General features: G+C 53.6%; 1 protein-coding gene across 3 annotated transcripts in view; it reads right to left on the reverse strand.

Moving 5' to 3' along the window:
* The window catches only part of NEK7 (NIMA related kinase 7), a 75550-nt gene that overhangs the window by 40914 nt on the left and 11662 nt on the right, over positions 1 to 22974 (reverse strand). For all 3 annotated transcript variants that reach the window (XM_054576551.1, XM_054576552.1, XM_054576550.1), the window contains exon 2: positions 4129 to 4213. In XM_054576551.1, coding sequence (XP_054432526.1) covers positions 4129 to 4185 — 57 coding nt within the window. In that variant the 5' untranslated portion in view covers positions 4186 to 4213. The remainder of the gene's footprint in view (positions 1 to 4128; positions 4214 to 22974) is intronic.

Genomic DNA, 22974 nt, shown 5'->3' on the forward strand with positions numbered 1-22974 from the left:
CCGCAGCCCGCGCCGCTGCGCCCCCGCCCACGCACTTTCCTCCTGAAGGTGCGGTTCCTTCTGCTGCGCCGCAGGCTCCTCTTCTCACAGGCGCAGGCTCTTCAGACAACTCGCTGGGACTAAATTAATTAGTTCGCTTTAAACTTGATCCAAGGACATTGACGGAGCAATAAGATAAATCAGGGTAACATCATGTCGAGGACTCTCTCCAGGGAAATTAAAGAGCCGCATCATGGACTCAACAGAATCCCCAGAGAGGAAATCATGTCCTGATAATTCCTAGAGGTATTGTTATCAATGATCCAATACACAAGCCAGTGTTAATTATAATATTTCCCGTCATTAATAAGGTTTTCATTGTTACTGCAATCAACTCTTACGAAGGACTTTCACATTACCAATTGTGCAAATTAATAAATTACTTTATATTTTACATTAATGTCACTGAATTTCTCCAAAATTTAAAAGTAACAAAATTTCAACATGTCCTTCGATTTTATTTGTCAACAAAGCTCATCCGGCAGAGCGGAGGGGGAAGGCGTGGAGGCGGCTGGAGCGCCCGAGGGCTGGCCTGGGTCACCCACTCGTCCGTCCGATGGGAGGCAGGGGCCGACCGGCGAGCGGGACACCCACGGGCGGGGTCTGGGCAGTCGTTCCTGGCGGCTCGGTTCTCCCAGCGAAGCAGGAAGCCGCCGCGAGCGTGAGGAGGGGGAGCAGTGCTGGGGGCGGGAGGGCCGGCCTGGCAGGGCCGCGGGCGGCCCGCAGGGTGACTCGAGGGCCCAGGTCAGGAATGACCCGCAAGCAAGGCCCTTCTGTCCCCCGAACAGCTGCTGCTCATTCACCGAAGTAAACTGTTTAAAGGAGAACGTTACATCTCAACTCCTACAAGCAGGTGTTCGCTGTCAACGCTACATGACAAGGACTTGGCAAAATCAACGGATCAAACGAAGTCAGCAGAGCGGTGACCCTCACCGCATCCAGCAGCTCCGCAAGACCAGCTGAGAGGGGACGGTCACAGCGCGGCCCTGTCCCAAATCCGACCCCCTCCACGCACGCCCCTGGGCGCGCTGCGTCTGGCCCGCCGGCCCCGGGGACCGCCTGGCCCTGCTGGGGGGTCCCCTCCATTCCCCCCACCGCGCTCCCTTCCCAGGATGCGGGACCTGGGGGCGGCCATCGCTGGGGCTGCCACGGAGCTGAAGGAGGGGTCATCGCCTGCCCCTGAACTGACGACTCTAAGACGACACGGTCCTCACGCCTGCCAAGGGGGCAAAGGCAGGGGTGGCCTTTTGTCTCCCCGAGGACCTGGACGCCTTCCCCCATCTCAGGCAGCCAAAGGGTCACGCCAGGGCCCTTTGCGTTCACGAAGAATCGTTACAGCCAAGCCCTGGCCATTACTGCTCCCCCCTATCACTCCCAGAAAGCCTTAGGGTCGCACTTGGATGGTAAGTGTTTTATCTCCACTTTACATTAAAAAAGCGAATGCACCGCAGCCTTTGTCATGCAATGACCATGAATCAAAATGCCACGTAATGTTGGGTGGGAACTTCCACTGCTCAGAATTAGTCTCGGTAGAAAGTAAATATTTTACTCTTTCTCTGTCATCGTCTTTTTACAGTCTGTGTGTGTTAAAAAATTAAGCTAAATCCATTATCCCATAAACAAGGGCCCTGAAGCAATGAGAATACACAGGAGAAGCATCCCAAAATGCCTGTCAGCAGCTTCTAGGCTTCGGTGGGGGGTTCAAAGGAAAGGAAGGCGGAGGGCGGGGGGAGGAAAGAGAAAAAGGAGAAAGGAGGAAAGAGAACCCGACAGGAAAAAGTTACCCCTCGAGCTCAAGAAATGATAGTAATGCAGAAAAACTAATGAAGATACAGAAATCTCTCCATCTTACATTCTAAAACTTAATGAAATTCTTACTGTTCTGAAAAGGGGACCAGGTGTTCTGCATCCTGGGGTCAGAGCACCCATCTCAGAACGAGGAAAGGAAGACAGGCCGGGACGCGCGTCGCCCATCACGGGACAGACCGCCACGCCCTCGGTTTTCTGTGGGCGTCCACGCCGACATCAGCGGCACAGGGGGACCCGAGTCCCTGGCTGCCCACATGTGGCCCATCGGCCCTGTGATCAGGCCAACGGTGTGAACAAAGCAAAGGACAGCTGTCGCCCTGAGCAAGGGCCATCCCTCCCCGGCCTGTTGAACTAATGCGACTGAGAGGGGCCACATTCGTCAAAGACTTAATAGGCACTGGGGCCTCGGCGCGCCTGTCAGGCCATCTTTCTCTCGCTGCCTCTCACCCCCGTCTGGAGGCAGAGGGGGAAGCAGCTCCCCCTCCCCGCCCGCCCCCCCCCCGCCCCCTGGGGCCAGCCCCAGGGCCCCCCCGCACAGGAGCAGCGGCAGGGGCGCGAGCAGGGGCCGTGCGGAGAGGCGAGGCGGGCGGGGAACCCCGAACGGGCGCCGCAGGGCAGCCAGCAGCCCCGGAAACAACGGCTTTCACTCTCGGCCCCCACGGCCACCCCACGGCCGCCCCCCGCCCCCGCTGGTGGGCCGGCAGGAGGCAAAGTGAAAGTGCCTGGCTTTGTTCCTTCGCAACCGAGGACAGTTCAAACCTGTGAATTTCAAAACTACAACCTGAGTGGCCTCCTTTTTAGAGGTGTTTCTTTTGCCATCTTTGCTAGAAGCAACGTAACAGGCAATGATAGTGTTTGTGTCTGTGTGTAAAATCGGCACGAAGCTACACTTATATCTAATAGATGCCGCGTCCTGTAATCTTGGTAGTTTATGGCCACAACGCCAAAGGAAGAGAGTAGACTTAAGAGCACAGACAACCATCCTGACACCGAAGCGCTGGCCTCACTCTAAGCTGCAGGGCCCCCCCAGCGATTGCAGGGAACCGGGACAGGGACAGCAGCAAGCAGGGCAGAGCCCGGCCGGGCTGGGCTGGGCTGGCACCCAGCTCCAGGCGAGGACGGGACTCCACCGCCTCAGTGGAGAGGACTCTCCTCCGCCCGACGGAGCAGGCGAGGGGACGGTGCACGGGAAGGGACGCCGCGGTGCCGGAGGCAGCAGCAGAGACACGCGAAGCGTGCGTCCTAGGTTTCCGAGAAAAGATGCTACATTCGGAAACGCGGGAGGCCTTCACAGAGCAAAGGCATTTGGGGCGGCCTTTGAAGGACGGGCAGGATTTCTGAAATTGGAGGCGGCGGGATGGGGCTGGGGCACGAGGAACGAAGACACAGAGGCCATTCACGAAGCTAAGACGATCGCTGGTGGCAGTACTTCCTGAACTATGCTTCACAGACCTGGGCCTGGGAGAAGTCAGCAGGTGTCCTGCAAGGTAGGAAGGAGAGGGCCCCGTGGCCGGGACGGGGAGAGCACAGCACACGGCGCTCGCCCGCCGGGGGGCCTGGGGGGCATGGGCCCAGGCTTGGCTCTCGTCTCCCGAAGCCGCCGGGCCACGGGCTCCTCGGAAAGAGCGGCCGCCCCTCACACGCCGCAGCGTTCCCAGAGCAGCAGAGCCAAGACGTGCTGAGCCACGCGGCCCCTGAGAGGGCCCCCCGCACGAGGAGCCGCCGCGCGGGGGAGTGTTTTAAATGTCGCCAAATGCTGAGCCGAAGGCCACACAGCCATGTAATGAATTTCAAGGGTGTGTGGACATTTTTTGCTAAGATATTCCTCTTATCTCATTATGTTACAAAAAACCAAGCAACTACCTAACAGGAGAAGCACAGTACTCGTCAGAGAACGAGAGAAGTGGCACTGATTGAAGGTACTGGGGACAACGCAGGGTCACCGGCCAAAGCAAAGACAGGCACAAATTCCACAGGCACAGCCACAGCCTGGGTGGGGCCGCGCCTTCGACTTCTCTCCCCAAGCCTCACGCTGACCCTCAAAGTCTTTAAAGGTTATTCCATCAGAGCTAAAAGCTAAAGCTGCAACTTTTCTTTCATCTTTGTGCAGGAGAACAAAGTATTCTAAAGTACTACCTGAAAACATAAACTACTCGCAGTAAAACTGGGACCTTCATAACAAGCATCCGGGCCACCATATTTCCCAACGGAGCTGTAAATCCATGGGTTGAATACAGACACGCGCTCTTGCGCCGGCGCTCACGAGGACCCATTCATTACCTGCGGTTGGAACTGAGGAACAGGTGGCCCTTGCATGCCTTGCGATTGCTCATCCATCGTCCCAAGCGACAAGCACTTCAGAAACCTGCAAAGACGCAAAGTTGAAATTTAAGTAAAGACAGCATTCCCAATTCATATCGCTCATCATTGACTGATTAGACACGGTGGGAGACAGGAAAGGCAACCTCACACACACGAGGGGAAGAGAAGACAATCGAGCCGGGTGGGTGTTAGGAAGGGCCAGGCGCAGGACGAGGATGCGGCGCGGACGCCTCGCGGTGAACCGCCGGGAGAAAGGGCGCACGTATCACGTGTCCGACAGCCACACCTGTGCCGCACCTCGTCCCTGCGGCAGCGGAGGGGCTCGGCGCGCCGCCTGGTCCTCTCCTGCCACTCGGCTGTATCTGAGAAAGCGAGCGCTTCTGCTGCGCCGGAAGCGGCTCTCCAGGACACGTTCCGGTCCCCCCCCCACCCCGATTGTTCAACGACGACAAATATTTTGACATATATTCACAAACCCAGCACATGGTAAAGTAAAACAATCTTCCCCTATTCTTGTGTACAGCCACATGTTTTGCAGAAAATAAAACTATATAATTAGGAATCTGAATTTCAGAAATAAAAGCTAACTCAACGAAAAAAACTATGTAGTGTTAAGAAACCCTATCAGTGGGCTAAATTTTTAGCGTTCATATGACCCTAGTAAACATTTATGAATTAAGTGTCCCGTATGTATTACGAATCATACAATAAATCACGTCATCCTCAGACACGCTATTTAGGTGCTCGTCCGAATTTGAGCACGGAAGCAGCATTTCAGTCCCTACATTTACATTCCTTTCACCCTTCCCAGTCCCCATATTGTAACATATTTATAAAGTTTCTAAAGCTGAGATAATTAAAAGCAAATTAAATCATGCTGTGTACTTTTTCCTAAAAATTATTTGAACAAGCACAGTTAATGTATTCGCCATAGCCAACATGGTCATCAAAGTAAGAAACTTTATTCTATGCTATAGACACCCTCTGTGATAGCCAACTTTAAAAGTTCAGTATTTTTTGGAGAAATTGACAAAATAAACTAGCATAAATTTAAAAATACTAACTTGATTCTTTATCGATTATAAAATATAGAATTAAAACATATAGAGTAAAAAAAGATGAGGCTTAAATATATATTTGAAAGAAAATCATTTCATGCATTTTCTTTGTGACCTTCATTTCAAAAAAAATATATATATCTCCAGCCATTAGATAGAAAGCATTTTAAAATTATAGTTAATATTGAAGAAGGCTTAGCTAAAGGAGACTATTCCCCTCATGTTACAACAAAAATTATTTACCTGAAGACATAAAGGCCAATCTTAAAATCTTTCAAATTCATCTTCTAACTTAATCCAAAGCTTAGAGTAAATCCAATTGCACTAACAAAGAGTAAGCATAGATTCTACTCATTTCGAAATATTTTCTGCTTTCAAACATATATTTAGATAATTCCATCATGCTTTACAGTTTATAGCATGAATCTCTATAGATTCTTGACACAACATGAAATCTTCAATATGAAGCTATTGCGCACACCACTCTGAAGATTTCAGATTAACAGTTTTAGAAGTTTTTCTTTTCTTGATTTTTTAGAATTCTGAAGAGCTGAAGTATACTCGTTCAAACTTACTCAACGGCTTCCTTTTCTTGAAATGAAGGTGCCCTTCAATCATCAAGGTTATCCACAAAATCTCAAGTTATGTATAACATCTAAATAGTCTATGAAAAAAATGTTAATGCTATATTTTGTCGATCAAAAAAGCTACAACTTATGAATAGCAGTAAAGAGGACTGACTGTATTAAAACAGCTCTCGTCCCAAAGAAGGTCAGTGGCTTAGGGCCCTGTGCACGCAACACCTACAGACGGCAAAAGGGCGCCAGGGAACTTGTAGGGTGACTGATGCTTGGCAGAGTCTCAAAGCTCAAATCCAGAGCTAAATATTTTTCTTGGCCCCACACTCCCCATTCAGCAGGACCATTCCTGACCTCACCCCTGGTCTCTGTTGCACTGACTGAGTCACGCAGCGTTTCCCACAGTCAGGCAAGCAGGGTTTCCATATCGAACACGACAAAGAAAGTCAAGCAGCTGCACTGGTATCAACAGTTCATTCATGCATCTCTGTCCTTATGAGTCACATTTAAGAGCAGCGAAGATCGCTATCAGATCTTCGAAGAGAACGATGTCTGCTTCTGGAGCGTCACCAGCTCCCCGATGACAGCGAAAACCACGCACCTGACCCGGCCCCCGCTCTTGGTTTCCACGTGCCCTCCTCCCCCTGCAGGAGCCGGGGCCCTCCAGAGGGAGGGGCCAATCACAGGGCGGGGCCGGGAAGGACCCACGGAGCCCGACCCCACCGGGCTGCGGAAGGAGCAGTGCGGCCGCGTCCAGGGGGCCCAGCCCGCGGACACGGGGTCCCACGGCCGCATTTGGAACCGTTTAAGAGTCACTCATAATCCACTGAATAAAAGAAAACCCGTGAGTCATAAAGATATAAATTAATAAACAGCAGAGAAGAGAGGAACTGCTCCTTACAAGATAATGTCACCTTACGAAGAAAAACTGTGATGGAATTAAAAAAACACTCTTCGCCAGTCTTCAGGGAAGTTAACTGATTCAGGCAAGGCTCATCGATGGATGTTAACTAGTGGAACAAGTTATTTAGAGTGTCTGAAAATATCCCCCCCCACACAATTATTTATCAGTGACAAGGGGAAAAGGCAACCCTGCGGCGGAGGGCCTGGCAGGCCGCAGTCAGCCAGGAGAGCAAGCTCAACACACATCTCATGCCTCCGAGCATGAGCCCCTTGGGAGAAAACACCTCCGTGCCGCGCTTGCCAAAACTGCCAACACAGAGGAACCCGACTCAGGACACGCTGGTTCCCAGTTTGGGGAAGGACAAAGAGAGCCGCTCTGAAGGCCGGCACACAGGTCCGCATCTTCATCTCCCTTGAGGGAATATCCAGGAGTGGGACGGCCGAGGAATGCTCGAGCCTGCCGCGTCACGCGTGCGTGTCAGACACGCCAGTGCTACGTGGCGCGACGAGAAAATGAAAGCAGCTCAGGCGGTCCGGACTCCGCAGCCTTTCCTGAGGGCCCCCACCCTCCGCCCGGACTCCCTCCTCGCTTCCGTCCCTCCGGAGGCCTTCGCACAGGACCGGACCCGTGTTTGCCTCCTGGGTTTGCAGTTCTGGCAAGTCATCACGTGACAAGAAATAAGAGAGAGCACTTCCAATAAAATGTACGATCAGCTGAGAAATGTAATGAACCTTTCCATTTCGTAGAAAGACAGACATTACTTCCCTTGACCACTCAATGGACTGGAATAGGTCTAAAATAAAATAGCTCATTGTGTGCGGAAAGAATGTGAATACCGTTTTCATTGGGAAATTAGGCCCATTATTAGAACCAATGTTTAGGAATTCCTACTTCTATTCCTATCAAATGAGTATGGTTGTTAACTAGTCAACAGGATTAGAATTTTGGAAAAAATACAACACAGAGAATGAAAGAAACCTTCAAACTGTTAAATATAAGCTTTACTGACACAGAATAATGTATGTGGAATTTTTTTCAAGACACTGAAATGAAGGAAAGTTCATAACATCCTTTGAACTACACCTTGTCAGAGCTGCTGCTATGCGTCAGACGTGTTCTCTAAAACACGGCCCGTGTCCTGCTCGGGCAGCATGGAGAGCGGGGGACTCCGCACAGAGGACAGAGGACCCCCGCAACATCACCGTACAGCTGTGCGCACTGAGGCATCTCTGCAGAGTAACAATAAAAGGTGAATCACAGCTAATAATGTTATTACGGTCCTTGGTGACACCTGCTGGTTCGGTTTACATTCCTCCTTAATGAACATTTATATGTTAAGAGTCTTAGATACAAAGGCTTTGTATTTGTAGCACATGAAACAGGGCCCTTCGATTGACGGAGGGACCAGAGACCCAAACTGCACGGGAGCGCACAGCAGCCCACCGATCAGCTCCCACGCCCGCGGCTCCCGGAAACCGGCCGGCCCGGTAGCTCGGCGCCCAAGGCGCGCGCTCACCACAAGCCTTCTGTTACCTGATATTTTGCTTCTGCCTTATTTTTTAATTCTGAGCCTAATGTTACATTTTTTAACTTAAACTGCAAAAGCCAGCGGGACATGTTATTAAAACCCCAAAATGCCAAAACATGGAAATCTCTAAAAATATTATATAAATATTTGTATTTGTTTTTGCAAACTCAAAAACCTATACTGTACTTGTAAACAAAGACAGTAAATATATGGCCCTGGCTACGTCCTCAAAATTTCACTCTTTCCTCTCCTCTCCCCCACAGCCACTATGAAAGCCCGCGGCCGACAGCAGCGGCCTCGCAGACAGAAGCCCTGCGCCTCTTGGACACTGAGGCCGCAGGGCTCTGGCACGTTCGCCTGGCGTCCGGCCGCGCAGCGGCCTTCATGCGGGTGAGCACCGGCCTCCTCCTGGGAGTGGGGGAGGCGCTAGGGGCAGGTCCGGGTGAGCGAGAAATTCGTTCAAAGCATTCTTTTCCTTCTAAAAGATGAGAAGCTTTTGTTTGCCTCTTCATTTGACCAAACATTTTTTCAAAAACAATCTTCACATGGAACGGACATTCCAGGAGACGATGTCAAGCACCAGGCTGGGAGAGGCAGCCGCAGGCGCACAGGAACTGAAGCTTCTGACCCCACATCCGATCGCGGCTCTTCCGAGTCAAAATGGATGTGACGGAGTACCCATTTCAGGGATTTCCAACTGGTGCGCTGCAAGAATTTTTCAAACCTGCCATACCTGACTATTTAGTCAGTGCCGCTGACTTCTTTTTCCTTACACTGCCAAATTAAAAAATAACCACAGCCAACACAACGGTAGCCATCTGGTATGAATGAATCAAAATTACACCTTTTTTTTGTCAGATTGGCAAAAAGAACATTTTTCGTGTGTCGCAGAATTTTAGAAATTAGTTTACGTGTGCCATGAGGTGAGAAAGGGTGAAAATCGCTGCTCTATTTCAACCCCCTTCGATTTTATAAAATACTTCCGTCACAAACATCAACAGACTTTAGCAAGTATTGGCAGCGGGAACAAATGGTTATAAATGTTATGTGAGAATTCATTAAAAACTGTATATTAAGTAGTTTTGTTCTAAAAGCACTTGAAATTCACACGTGTCAATTCTGGTCTTTTAGAGAGAAGTGGCAGGAAGGCCTTTTCCCAACGGATTTTGGTTTCTCTTTTTTCCAGCCTGCCCACCCCCGCCCCGAGCCCTGTCCCGAAGGACACGGGGCGCCGACCGGCGGCCGGGCAGGACGCTGCGCCCTCGGCGCCGCAGGAGCCCCGCTGCCTCCTGCTCCGGGCCCAGAGATATCACCTTCCCCAGGAATGTGTCTCTGGCGGCGGCGGCGGCCAGGGGCTCGCCCCTGACAGACAGGCGGCCCGCGCGGGAGCCCGGCCGCCGGCAGCCCTCCTGTGACCACGGCGGTGCAGGAGGCCTGACACCACCGCCTGACACCACCTCCGGGGGACGGGCGCTTGCCGGTGACCAGTGCGTGGGGACGGCTAAGTCCGAGCCAGGGCGACACCGGGGAACTCGAGTGCTGCTGAGGCTGCGTCTGAGTTATTTCTGGTTTGGAAACAGACGAAGCACCTCTGACTTTTTAGGTGCAGCCAAAAGGAGTCAGCAGATGGCCGGCCGGGATGAATGACGGTCATACGCTGTCCTGGCACAGGGATGTCCTGAGCCTGGTGCTAAGTGCAACTGCGGCCTTCTCTGCCGGCCGCGGCCTGCTCAAGCCGGCTCCCAGAGCTCGACCAGGGTGTATGTCCGCCTCCGCCTTCGCAGACGCCACCTCTGACCCGGAGCTCGCGTGGGTCCCCCCACCCCCGTGCCGCGTTCCTGGTCGAGCGCCCGCGCCGCGCCGCCGCCTCCAGCACAGGAAGCCTGAGTGTCCCCAGGTCGCCAGCTCGCACCAGGGCGGGCTCCAGAAGGAAGAAACCGGAGTCGAGAAGCAATTTAAACCATCAAGTAAGGGCACGAAGAGAGGAGAGAGACGCTTCCGCGCTCTAGCCCACACCTTGGAGTGTCCCGCAGGAGCCGCTGTGTCCGGCGGGGCGGGGTCGGCAGCTGCCGCGTGCTGGGCCGGTAACAGACGCTGCGCGGGCCACGCAGGCTGCTACAGCCCCGCGGCTGCGGTGATGGCTCCGCGGCCGCACACGAGCACAGGCCGCGTTCCAATAAAGCTTTATTGACAGAAACAGGCCGTGGCCACGCCTGGCCCGCAGGCCAGAGGCTGCCAACCCTTGACAGGAGCCACGTCTCTCACATTTCACATTTTGGCCCAGTGAAAATCTGGGACCTGAGAAATATTGCACTGGCCCAGCTTATCTGAAACCCTCTTGTGCCCACTTCCGCTATATAGTCCTGGTTTTTCCCATGGAATTCATAAAAACAGTCCTTGAGACAAAACGGAGTAGAGACCTGTTAACTCATACTAAAATAAGACGGAAATACTTTTGCGGCTACACCAACTACCTTATCAACTCAGATATGAGCAATGGAACACATGCCGGTGCAGCTCAGTCCACACATCTGTAACTCCCTCCTCCCACACACACGCAACTCTGCCTAAAACGCCCCCAAGAAGCGGAGTTCTCCACAACGAGGCACACCCCAAGCTGCGCATCCCCTACTGGGGTAGAATCGTGACCTGAAGCTCTACGGATCTCGACAGCTCAACGTGAGCAAGCGCGAGACAGGGAGGGCACTCAGCACGTCTGCCGCGCCGGTGACCGTGACCCAGGGGCCCTGGGGGAGGCCGGCGCTGAGGGACGGACAGCAGAGCGGCAATGCCACAGACTCGGCCGCAGGGGCAGGACCGGGAGACAGCGCAGGCCCCAGACAGACCGGCCTCCACTTGACCACGCGGGACGTGACGTGCCCACCAGAAAAAGCTGCATCGTAATTCTAGCTTTCCGTAAACAGCACGCTCAATAAATATTCTTTCTGTTACTGCGTAAGTCCTCTCTAAACACATTAAAGAAAAATAACAGCATGAGACTCCTCCGCTTGGGCAGCGCGAGCTGGTTGGGAAGATGAGGCATGCAGGAGGCCCGGGCGCGGCTGAAAGCTGGCGGCGTCTGTTTCGGCGGACCAACAGCAGGCACCGTCCCCAGACGAGAACCCTAAGACGGACTCGATTACAGGTTTGCGCAGCGGTTCTGACTGGTATTAGGGGTCTCTGCAGGGGGTGGGGGGATCGCTGGATACTTCTTAACACAACCTCAGGAAAAAGAAAGTTAATGCTACAGTAATATTTTCATCAGAACATTTTCATCTGTTTCATGTACAATACGAGTGCTTTTTGGAAATAATAGGACCAGGGCATAGGAGAGAACCACTCACGGCGCTTGGAATGGCTCATTGTGCATGTCAAGCCGGCCGGGCCACAGGCGCCGGATATTTGCTCAGACAGGGCTTCTGAGGGTGTTTCCGGAGGAGAGCGGCACTGGACTGGCGGCCCGGGCCGGGAAGATGCCCTCCGCCTGCACGGCGAGCATCGGCCTGCCCACTGGGCCCCGCGTGAGGCAGGCGGCGCAGGGAGGAAAGGCTCCCTGGCTCTGACCCACTGAGGGGGCGGGGACCCTGGTCTTCGCCGGCCCTTGGACGAGGCCTTAGGCGCCTGCCACTCCCGGCTCTCAGGCCTCTGGACCTGGATCAGAACTTAATCTGCCAGTGTTCCCGGTTCTCCGGCCTTTGGATGCAGGCGGGGACCGCACCACCAGCTTTGCTGGGTCTCCTGCTTGCAGGCAGATGGGGACTCCCAAGCCTCCATAATCACAGCAGCCAACTCCTTAAAATAAACTGGGGGCGGGGGGGGGGGTGCCTCTGCACACGCAGCCTACGCCTGCCCTCTCTGGAGAACCCTGGCCGGCGTGGTGGCGCGCTCTCCATTCGCACGTTTGTTTTCAGAGCACACAAATCACACAATTAGAACACAAAATAAGAACCCCCTTCTCTTTTTCCTAACCATCAAAACCTAAAGTTCAGCTCTTAAATCAATTAGAATACAAATTCTGTATTCATTCTAACAGCTCCTTAAAATGGATTAAATGCTGTTGAACTGAGGCGTTCCACTTGATAAGTTTTGGAAGTTTATCATCTGAACTGAGTAACTTTTCTGAGTATAATACTAAAAACAATGCAGTCCCACAAAAATGAATTAAGTTCATTTTAACTTGCTGGTCCCCAAAGAGTAAACATTTTGAAACATAAAATTTGCTTTCCTCATAAAACCCCTTAGCATTCATCTGACTGTTTAAAGAGACCTATTAGTGGGTCATGAGATATTTGCTCCCAGGCTAAAACTCTGTATACAAACTGTTCCCTGCAAAGAATTTTCAACCAAAAGTTCTAAAAGCCCAAAGAAGGATTAATAATGGAAAGTGTGACTTAACATCAGCCGGAGAGCTATACTACTCAGAGTCAGCGTGAATCCTCTGTGCTTTTAACTTGAAAGGTGCAAACATCTCCTTTCTCTCTCAATTGCGCTTTAAGTAGAATCAAATTATAAGATGTCGGTTCATACAATCAGGGATTTATTATATCATCATTCACCAGAAATAAAATTTTCAAATGTCTATTTCAAATGACAGTCTTTTTCGCTTTCTTCCTATATGGCACTAAAACCCATAAAAATCTTAATTCAGAATTACATTCGAAATATGTAATAAGCCACATATGAACTGAACTAATATTTTAACATGAAGGAAGTTGTTAACTTAGGATTTTGAAAGAAGCCCCGAGAGAGCAGTAATTTCACTGAAATATTCCCTGGCATACAAATATGATTCACGGCCTACGAGTCACTGTTTCCTTCCCCGTGAAGCACAGGCGGCCAGGAGAGGAGCGAGAAAGCGCGGGCGGCGGCAGCCGCGGGCCCGGCCGGCCGCCTGCCTCTCGGGCGCTGGGCTCCAGGCTGCGTGCGCAGCTCGGAGGCGCCGCTGCCCGACCGGCTCGGAGCGGCCAGGAGGCCCAGCGACTCTGTGAGCGGCGCGCGGCTCGCTCGGGAAGCAGAGAGCGCGCGCCACGGATTCGCCCCCACGCCCGGCTCCGTAGGTGGCACCTGGAGAACACGCCTTCTTACAGCAGGTCGGGCGTTCGCGTTTATGATGAAACACTGAAGAGCCAGCGCGTGGCGGGCCCATGGGTCCCTGCAGGCCCTCGCCCAGCTCGCCCTCCGACCTCGGGGCCTTCGGCAGCTCACCGTCGACGTCGCGGCCGTGTGCCCTCAGTGCGACTGCCCGCCCCAAGTGGAGGGTGGCAGGCTTGTCACCAGCTGTGCTTGCTCATTTGCTGAGCGCCTCTCACCTTTGCCTTGGAAGGTGGTGGCGCCAGGAAGGGAGCCCAGAACCGGCGGCGGGTTTCCTTCGGCGCGATTCGCCAGCTACCGCGCAAGCCAACCAGGCTGCCAGGCCGCGGAGACGCGGGGCTGGCGGGGACAGCGAGCGGGGCGCCGACCCAACAGGGAGACCGACGCAGCGTGCGAGCGGGGCCGCCGTGCCGGCAGCGGGAGCGCGGCCCGGAGCTTGGCCCTCCGCCTCGGGCCGAGGCAAGACACGGGCCTGACCTCTGCCCTGGGGAGGCTGCCTTCTCGGCCCAAAGGCAGCCGCACGTGGGTGGTGACAGGTGGAAAAGGCCGGGTGACTGCCAGCGCAGCAGAACGGAGGAGGGGCACGTGGGGCAGGACCTCAACAGGGGAGGACAGGAGGCGCGAGGCAGGCCGCCCACAGACCCGCAGTTCCGTCCGCCCACGCTCGGGCGCCTCGCAGGCAGGCGGGCCACAGTGCCCGGGGCACCGCGCCACACCTTTCAACGCGTGGGAACAGGGTCCTTCGTAGCTCTCCAGGCCTTTCCGTTAGACCGCTCTTTTGATGGAGGTGGCACTGGTTTGCAACCTAAGTTCCCGTGCGCCACAGGGCAACGCGACACCTGTCCAGCACCAGCAGCCAGACTCCCATCCCCGCCCAGACGGCGCGCTTTCCCGTTAACCCACAGGCTGTTTCGGATACAGACTTTCCTACCGCGGTTCAAAGGTGGCTTCTCACCAGGCCTGCCCAGAGCCGCCAGGGCCCTTCTGTGTGGCTCTGCGTGTCCCGTGGCTTCACCAGTGAGGACACAGTGTTTTGCTAGCCTTGCTGTCACCTCGCTGTGTTGTGGGCGGGTGTGACTTAAAGCTGGTGGAGCAGGCACAAACCAAATTTCCCTTAAAAATCCTCAAGTCAGCCATTCGCCACACACCTTCTAGGGTTCTGAATGATCTAGAAAATGATAAAATAGTTCTACAAATATATAAGTAGGGTGACTATTTAACATGCAAAAAATATTCAGAATTTTCCAGCAACAGCCATGTAAAACTTCTCTCTCAAACAGGGTGACAGGAAATAGGCCGAGCCTATCGAATGCAGAAATAAAGCTCAGAAGTTTAAGGGGCTTTTTCATATACTCCTTCAAAAAATGGCACTTAGTCATAAAGCCATAAACTTATTAAAAAACTCTACGCCTAAGAGAAATGCTATTAGGCGTTTATTTATCATGGATTTGCCATGTGTAAAAACTGCCCAGTGAATAAAGTCAAAGCCTCGCATGCTGCTAGAGCCGTGTATGGTGGAAAATCAGTGACTCCTAGGCAGCAATCAATGAATACACTTTTTAAGAACTAAAGTCTGGCACGTGTGCGCCTCATTATAAAATCATTTTAGAGAAAGCCGCTGTCCGTTAGGCATGGCGCTGTGGAGGGCCCAACACCAGCGGGGACACACGACGTCTGGGGGCGTCCAGGCAGGCCGTGAGCTCCCGGGCGTCTGCCCGCGACACGCCACAGGAGGAGCAGAATGAGGAGGGCCGGCGTCTTTATACTCTGCTCAGGTGACTTTTGAACCAGCGCTCTCAGTGACACTGGACCATTGCAAATGCGCCCTGGAGTCACGGACGCTCTGCGTCCATCTTGTCGTCAGCGTCCCTGGTGCTTCCAACACAACAGACACACGGTAGGCATGAGACTGTTTGCTGAATGATAAAATACAGCCGACCTAATCCTGCTTGGCCTCTGTGAACTTAAAGCAAGCGGTTAAAAACTAACTACACACGCTAATTTCGAGTAAAAAAAAAAAAAAAGCAGCAGATGTTCGAACCCTGGTTCCATCAGCTATTCACACAGGTGTCTGGGCCGCCAGCGCGACACATACCGTTCACTATGACTCAGAAGTGTGTCAGAGTGTGTCCCGAAGGCAGGATGATAACAATCAGTTCCCCACTATTGAGTTAATCGTCTTGAGGCGCTTTTCGCTTCATCCTTCCTTGTTTAAGAACTTCCAATCGCCCTCTCCTGTCTTCGCGTAAAGCCCAAATTCCTTAGCCTGGAGTCGCAGGCCCCTCTTCGTCCCGCCGAGATCCGCGGGATCCCTCCTTGGAGGAGGGTAGGCGCTGAGGATAGAGGGGCGGACCGCAGTGTGCCCTTCCACGGAAGAGCGAGCTCCTCGCCCAGCGAAGGAGTGTCCCGAAGCACCTGCGGGGACCCAGCCCAGAAAGGCCGCCCCGTCTCAGGTTCCAGGCTAGTCGGTGCGGCCTCTGACCGCAGCTTCTCAGAGAGGGGCTATGGAGTTGGTTCTTCATCCTGCAAATACCACTTTGGCAGCTATAAAGAGAGTGAGTCAGAGCCTCGTGTTCAACCACTTTTGCCAAACTGGCCCATTTTTCTGCTTTGGAATCCTAATTCCACCTAACACGGCGGCTTCCCCTCCAAGCACCTGGCGACACAGACACTCCGGAAGCACGGAGGACTTCGTCACACGGCTAAGGACACTCCCCCGTCACTGCGCAGAACGGCGAGCCCCCGCGTGCAGCGGACCTCACAAGGAAGCTGAGTCCGTGCTTCTGGGTCTGTTTTCTGAGCTCTCTAAAGATGGTACGATGCTCTGAGATTCCAATTTATAATTATTTATCTCACCAAAGTAGCACGGGAACTAGTACGTGTTTAAAGTTAATGGGAAAACTTTACAAAACAGGCGGCGTGCTCAGTTTCCTAGCTTGTCTACCCACTTCTCGCCTGTCCCACACAGAGCTTTCTGCCCACAGAGAAGAATCCAGTCGCGTTGGAGATGTACGTTGAGGGCAGCGTTTCATGAGGTCTTTCATACACAGTTTTCCCCATTATAAATCAACATTGAAAACGTGTGAGTTACGAGCCCATTTCTTATTCACACTTTTATTTTTAGTTAATGACAATACAAACATCAGTTTATTTAATAAGCCTGAAAATTTAATAAGCCTGTTTTCTCAAAGAAAAACTAATGTCCTCTGATTGAAAATACTCCATGTGGGTTCTCACTGTGACTCTTCACTAACCAAAAGCCAGATACCATTTGACGTTCTTCCTAGAAGATTATGATAATTATCAAAAATTATTACAGGGTCATAATTATCAGCAAAAAAATTTGCTATCTATGACCAAAGGGAGGAATCGTGTTAAGTAACAATAAACGTGAGGAGTTTCGCCCTGCCTCTGTCCCCACCCAGCAGATGCGAGCTCGGAGCCCCTCCGGCCTCCCTGCCCACTCACTACCACCTGGCCGCAGGCCTCCAGCCACCGGCAGCGGGGAAACCTCCTTCCGCCCTCTGTTCTCGCATTTTCATCGAGCTACATAGTAACAACCATAAGCCTCAGTGTACGCGCAGATAAGTTACTTTAACGAAATGATAAGGCATAAGAGCTGACTCTGAATCAGGACACTACGGACCGCACCGCTGGTTAATTTCCTCCCTGCAGTGCCAAAGCCTTTAAACACTGAGAGAAAACTATAGGCTTAATTTTAAACGGTAAACCCAAAAGAAAAAAGGGACGGAGATCTGCAGGTGTCCCTGTGCCATGATTTTTAGGGTTTCCCAATTCCATGTGGATATGAACTCTTCCAGCAAAATGATACAGCTATGCCTCGCTAACACCTTAAACAGTTTCTACGAGTATCTTCCCAAAACATCACAGCGGGGCAAGTGGGGAATTATTTCCACATTACAGGACAGAAAACGCCAGAGAAGCTATATGACTTACCCAAGATTACACAAGGAGAAAACAACAAAACGCAGATTTCCGGACGCCTATAAATCAGTATTAAGTCCAGCGTATTTTCTTGTGCTCACACACACCCACACACACACGAGCACGTGCCAAGGCCTGTGTAGCTGCAGCCTCTTCCTGGAAGCCGAGAGGCCGCAGGAATCTGCGCGCACACAAAGTGCACCCCAGCCCTGCAAAGCCACAGCCCGCGGCCTGCTCTCACGGTCTGGGCAGCGTCCCCCAGACCACGTGGGCGGCTCCACGCCCAACCACATCCTGCGGAGCTAGACACCGGCCCCCACCAACCACCCTCCCCGTCCCCGCCCCCCCCCGCCCCCCGCGCTGGGTTCCCTGCGCGGACCCTCGGGCCATTACAGGAGTCCTTCCTGGGAATCCTGTTCCGCCAAGACAGACCTCTGGCCAGGACAATCCTTTTTCTTCTGTTTTACTCAGAAACAACCAACACACGTCACCGTGGACACCGAAGGCAGACAGCATGACAGCATGACATTGCCATGTACACGTGTGGCGAAATGACTACCGCAAGAGGTCCAGCCTCATCCATCTTCTCACAGAGATACAATAAAAGGAAAACAAGAAAGGAAAAAGGATGGGAACCGTCAGGGTGTGCTCTGAACGCCGGCCGCAGCGGCCCGGTAGCACTCGCGGCCCGGCACGGGCGGCAGAACCGGGAGCCTGTGCCTCTGAGGACCTTCGGCCAACGCCCCGCCCCTGCCTCTGGTCGCCGCAGCTCTGGCCTCTTTTTCTATAAGCTTGGGCGGGTTTCGGGGGTTTTTTTGTTTGTTTTCTTGTTTGTTTGTCTTTTGATTCCACGTAAGTGAGATCATGTAGCATTTGTCTCTCTGGCTGACTTATTTCACTCTGCATAATGCCCTCAACGTTCATCCTTGTTGTCGCAAACAGAAATTAAAATTACCCAGAGATAGCGCCCCACACCTGTTAGAATGGCTGTCATCAAAAAGACAAGAGATACCAAGTGTTGGCAAGAATGGGGAGAAAAGGGAGCCTTGCGCACTGTTGGCGGGATGGTAAAAGGGTGCAGCCCCTGTGGCAAGCAGTGCGGAGGACATCTTTATGGGCCCCGATGAACCCCTTCTGTATTTTAAATTCTGCTAATGGTGGCCTCTGAGTTCGTTTAGGTCCTCCTTGAACCCGGTTCTGCCTCAATGGAAAACTGAAGCCCGTCTTGTGATACCCAGCCCGGCCCTCGGCCCCAGGACCGGTCGGGCCCCCGAGCCTCACCCAGCAGCTGGGCCCCCGGTCCGTGGAGTGTGGCAGGGAGCCCTTCCCTGCTCGTCTGGGCCGCTCCGGCCCTCGGCACTGGCTCCGCTTGTGTCTTGAGACTGTCCCGTCTTGCTCTTGCGCTCACCTGGGTCAAGGCTCACTCTCAGCGCCATCCCGGGCTTGGACTTTGGACTTTTCTCCTTCAGAACATCTTCTAGTAACCGTTTAAAGGACACACATGTGATACGTGGTCTCCGGCCCTTGAACGTCTAAAAGTGCCACGGCCTCGTCATCACACAGGAGCGACAATTTGGCCGCGCGTACGGCTTTTAGCCGCAGCCCTCTGCCTCGTCCCCTGCAGGCCCCTGCAGTGGCTGTGCCATTACTTCTGTCATGTGGTGGCGCGAACGAGCACTCTGACCCCTCCTGATTTCTCGGGTGGAGACGCTCATGCCAGTGACTTGCCCTGACCCTGTGCTGGTTAAGGGCTTCGCCACCTCGTCTCGTGCCTCCTCGAAATAACCCGAGCTGGAGATGTGGATCGCCGTGAAGGGCATGCTCAGGAAGTCCTTCATCGGCTTTTCTCGTTTCCACACGGAATACGTCTTCTGCTCTGTGAGCTGCGAGCAGCTCTGCTGAGTCTCCTGCTCGAGTTTCGTTTGACGGTCGGTCCTCAGTGATTTAAATCCAGGTCCGTGCATGTGGAGCCGGCCCCGGCCTGCCTCCCAGTCCTGACGGTTTACGCACCCACAGCTCCCGGGCCTCGCCCCTGCCGTGGGTCTCTCTGCAGAGGGAAAGCCAGGCCAGAAAGGCCTCGCCTCCAGCACCCTGCGCCCGCTCCACACCACAGCCTCTCCCTCCTGAGCAGCACCGCCCCCGCCACGCCACCCCATGGAGTTCTGCGCTCACAGTCCCCTTTCCTCCCTCACGTCCATAAAAGTCAGCAACTATAAATTCTACCTCCTTATCCCAGAGCCTCCGGACTCTTGCTGCTGCTCTAACCAGTCAGCTGCTCTTCCTGACTCCGGTAATTTAATCCCTGCTCTGTACACTCACCATAACCACCTATCTAAAATGAAAATCTAACTGTAACACACTTCTGCTTAAAACCCTTTAATGGGTGGAGCACACTCTCTCAGCCTTGCTCCCAGCCTGCCTACATGTCCCCCATAAATTGTGTGCTCTGGCTTTCGTGAGCCGCTTACACGTCCCTCGCACACCAGGCCACACCGCGCCCGCATGTCTGCCTCAGGCTGCGCCCTCAGACCACGCGGCCCTAGCCCCCCGACCCCCGGCCACGCTGCCTGGGCCGCCTCGCTCGGTGCTCAGCTCCCCGTCTGTCTCAGCGCCTAGCCATCAACGACACCAGCAATTACTACTTAGGGGAAGAATCTGCTTCTGCCTCATTTGTTTGTTGGTTTGTTTTGATCTCCAGTACCTATTAAAGTCCAATAAATACTGCCGAACAACTCAATTTAGGAAACAAGAAGCGGTAAAGACCACAGCCTCGCCAGGTGCCCGCTGGAAGGGTGAGACCAGCGCCGCCGCCAGGCCGGCCCACCCCTCAGATGCGCACAGTGCGCGGCGGCAGGGCAGGGACGCACGCCCCGACCCAGCGGAGCAGGCCGGGGACTTTCCGCAGCGAGGAGGGGCCGGCAGGGTCGAGGACACCACCTCTCGAGGGCAAAAGGCGCCCAGTGCGAGGCTGCGCTGCTCCCTCCACCAGTGTCTGCCGGAGGACGGCCAGCGAGAGGACAGGGGACTCCACTCAGCCCTTTCGAGGTCTGTCCAAAAAAGGCTTTGATGGGCTTCCTAGTTCCTAAAAGGCTAACTGTGGGCGTGAGATGCCGTTACAGACACAGTGAATGGCCCTTACATTCCTGCCACGTCGTCCGCTTACTCACATAGCGACAACTAAAGCCGGGCACAGCACGGTGACCAGGCCATCCATCCCGTCGTAAAAGGAGAAACATCAGGGCCACCACCCTAGGACCACCCATGGCCAGCGTGGATGTCCCCGAAGAGCCAAGATAAACAGCGCGGGCCCCTCTTCTAACCCTGACTGTAAAAACAGTCTGCTGAACTCCTTGTTCTAAATAATTCACGGCGGACCCTATCACAGCAAAGCTGATGAGGCCCAATGGAACACAGGCTAGTGCTCGGAAGGGCTTTCATTAGTATGAATTATTTATGGTAAGGTCATTTGTTTAACAGCCTCTGCTCTGTAACAAGTACTTACCGAAAAAAAGAAATCAGGAGAAAAAAAAAAAAAAACTTCTCATTTAAATAAAATCAAGAAAAAATGCAATAGGTCTTACTGAATTAACACAGGAGTTAACATTTTATCTGCATGGAAAGCTGTTACTCCTTTGTTTTGCACGCCTGCCCTATCACAGGCACTTTCTAAGCATCCATTCCTGCTGAACTCCCAAAACCTTCTTTTCTTTTTTTGTGACGCACTTTACAGTGAACCATCAGCAGTTTGAAAAGACTTCCTTCCCACCCGTCGCCTCTCTGGGCGCTGCTGCCCATGCACCAGGGGGCCGGGCCCAGAGCCGCCCCACCCCCGGCCGCCCCCCAGGGAGCCGCTCGCTGCCTCTCGGCCTCAGGGATCGGAGCCCGTCGGTCCGCGCACCGTTTAGCGGGTGGTTCGGTGAGGGGGACGGGGCGGACGCGACAGCTCGCGCAGCACATCTGGCGGTCACCTTACTCCTGCCGCCGCCTTCTCCCTTCTTCTCAAACACAGAAAGAGGCACAATCACGGGACCCCTGAGCTTGCTGGATCTCTCGTTCACGGGGCACAGACTTCCGATATAAATTGGAATTATGAGAAAAGAAAGGAGAGGGAAAAACAAGTATGTAAAAGCTACTGACCCAAGTCACTCAAAACTGTCCCAACTTTTAATAAACATAGTTTTTGCCCTGGCTCGTGTGGCTCAGTGGGTCGCATGTCTTCCCGCAAACCAAAAGGTCGCCAGGCTGATTCCCGGTCCGGGCGCAGGCCTGGGCTGCGGGCCGGGTCCCCCGCAGCGGGCGCGTGAGAGGCCACCTGATCGATGTCTCTCTCCTTCTCTTTCTCCCTCCCGCTCCTCTCTCTAAAAATAAATAACATCTTTTTTTTAAAAAAAAAAAAAAAGAGGTACTTACCAGGTAGGTCATGATTACATTTTATGTTTTAAAATTTACCGCCTGAGTCTAATTCACTTGCTGTCATATTCTCCTTGACATCACAGAGCCGGACCAGGGCGTGGACGGAGGCGCACGGCTCGCCGAGGCGGCCGCTGAGCAAACCCTCACGCATCACACGTCACCTCCCGCCGCACGCCTCTCCGCCGGGCGCAGGCCAGGCTCACAACCGTGCCCCACGGCGCCTGTGCGCCCTTTCACGCGTGTGGACACACGTGCAGTGGAGCAAAGGGCCTGCTCGGGCCTGCTCACCCCATGAAGCTACCGTTTCATGGAGATACTCTCCAGAGAACAAGCGTTATGACTCTAAGTTAATAGTGGGAATGACAAGCATGATGTCACGCGGATGAAGCTGCCTAGGATTGTATGGGAGAGACTGGAAAGGACTCACAGGCAAAAACTGAAAATCTAGTTGATAGTGATTATAGTCTTACAGACACTAATAACGTAACTGATGATATCTATTTCAACTTTGTTTTCAGGAGCCTTCTAAATCTGAGACAATCCATTCCTCTAAAAAAATAATCTTAGGCGGCATTTAGTGAGCAGCTTTAAAAGCACAGGTGTATAAAACTCGTAAATGGCATTACTTCGGTGTTCACAAGAAAATGCCGTCCATTCGTACTCCCGGCGAAGCCCGGCCCCGAGGGCAGCCGCGCCTTCAGCCCTTCCCCTGCGCCAGGGCCACGGGGCCAGACGCACGCTTGGGGACAGACGCGCAGGCCGCCTCGCAGCGAAACCCTAACTCAGCCTCCACTCGGGTGGCTCTGAGGGGAGCTCACCTAGGGGGCACGGAGGCGGCTGTCCTGCCCTCGCTGCCCAGCGCGCACTCTGGGTTCTCTGAATTCCCAGCCGGTCGATGGGGTCAGTAGTCCCTGCTTGTTCTCCAGCTCCAGGCACCGGGACGACTTCATGTGAAAACGAGGTAAAACCTGTATCCCCGTGTATCTTAAAAGTCTATCACCTGCCACTTCCCCTGACCCACCAGCTCAAGTTTGCACCATTTTGCTGGTCTGGGCGCCAGGGCGACAGGCCTGGGCCAGCGACAGGCACGTCTTGCACAAAGACGGAGCGGCCCCCCAGCGCCCGCGCCTGCTGCTCCGAGAGGCAACCGGGCGCCAGGCCCGCCCACTGGTTAGAAACAGCCCGATGCACGGGCAGCTGGGCGCTCGCGCTCAGCGAGGACATGAACACCCGCCTCCGGCGAGGCGGCGGTCCTGCGCGCAGAGTGGGTGGCCTGAGACGCTGAGA

The sequence above is a fragment of the Pteronotus mesoamericanus genome, unplaced genomic scaffold, assembly GCF_021234165.1.
Source record: "Pteronotus mesoamericanus isolate MK-2021 breed Mesoamerican mustached bat unplaced genomic scaffold, CSHL_Meso_final contig_347, whole genome shotgun sequence".
Classification (NCBI taxonomy): Eukaryota; Metazoa; Chordata; class Mammalia; order Chiroptera; family Mormoopidae; genus Pteronotus; species Pteronotus mesoamericanus.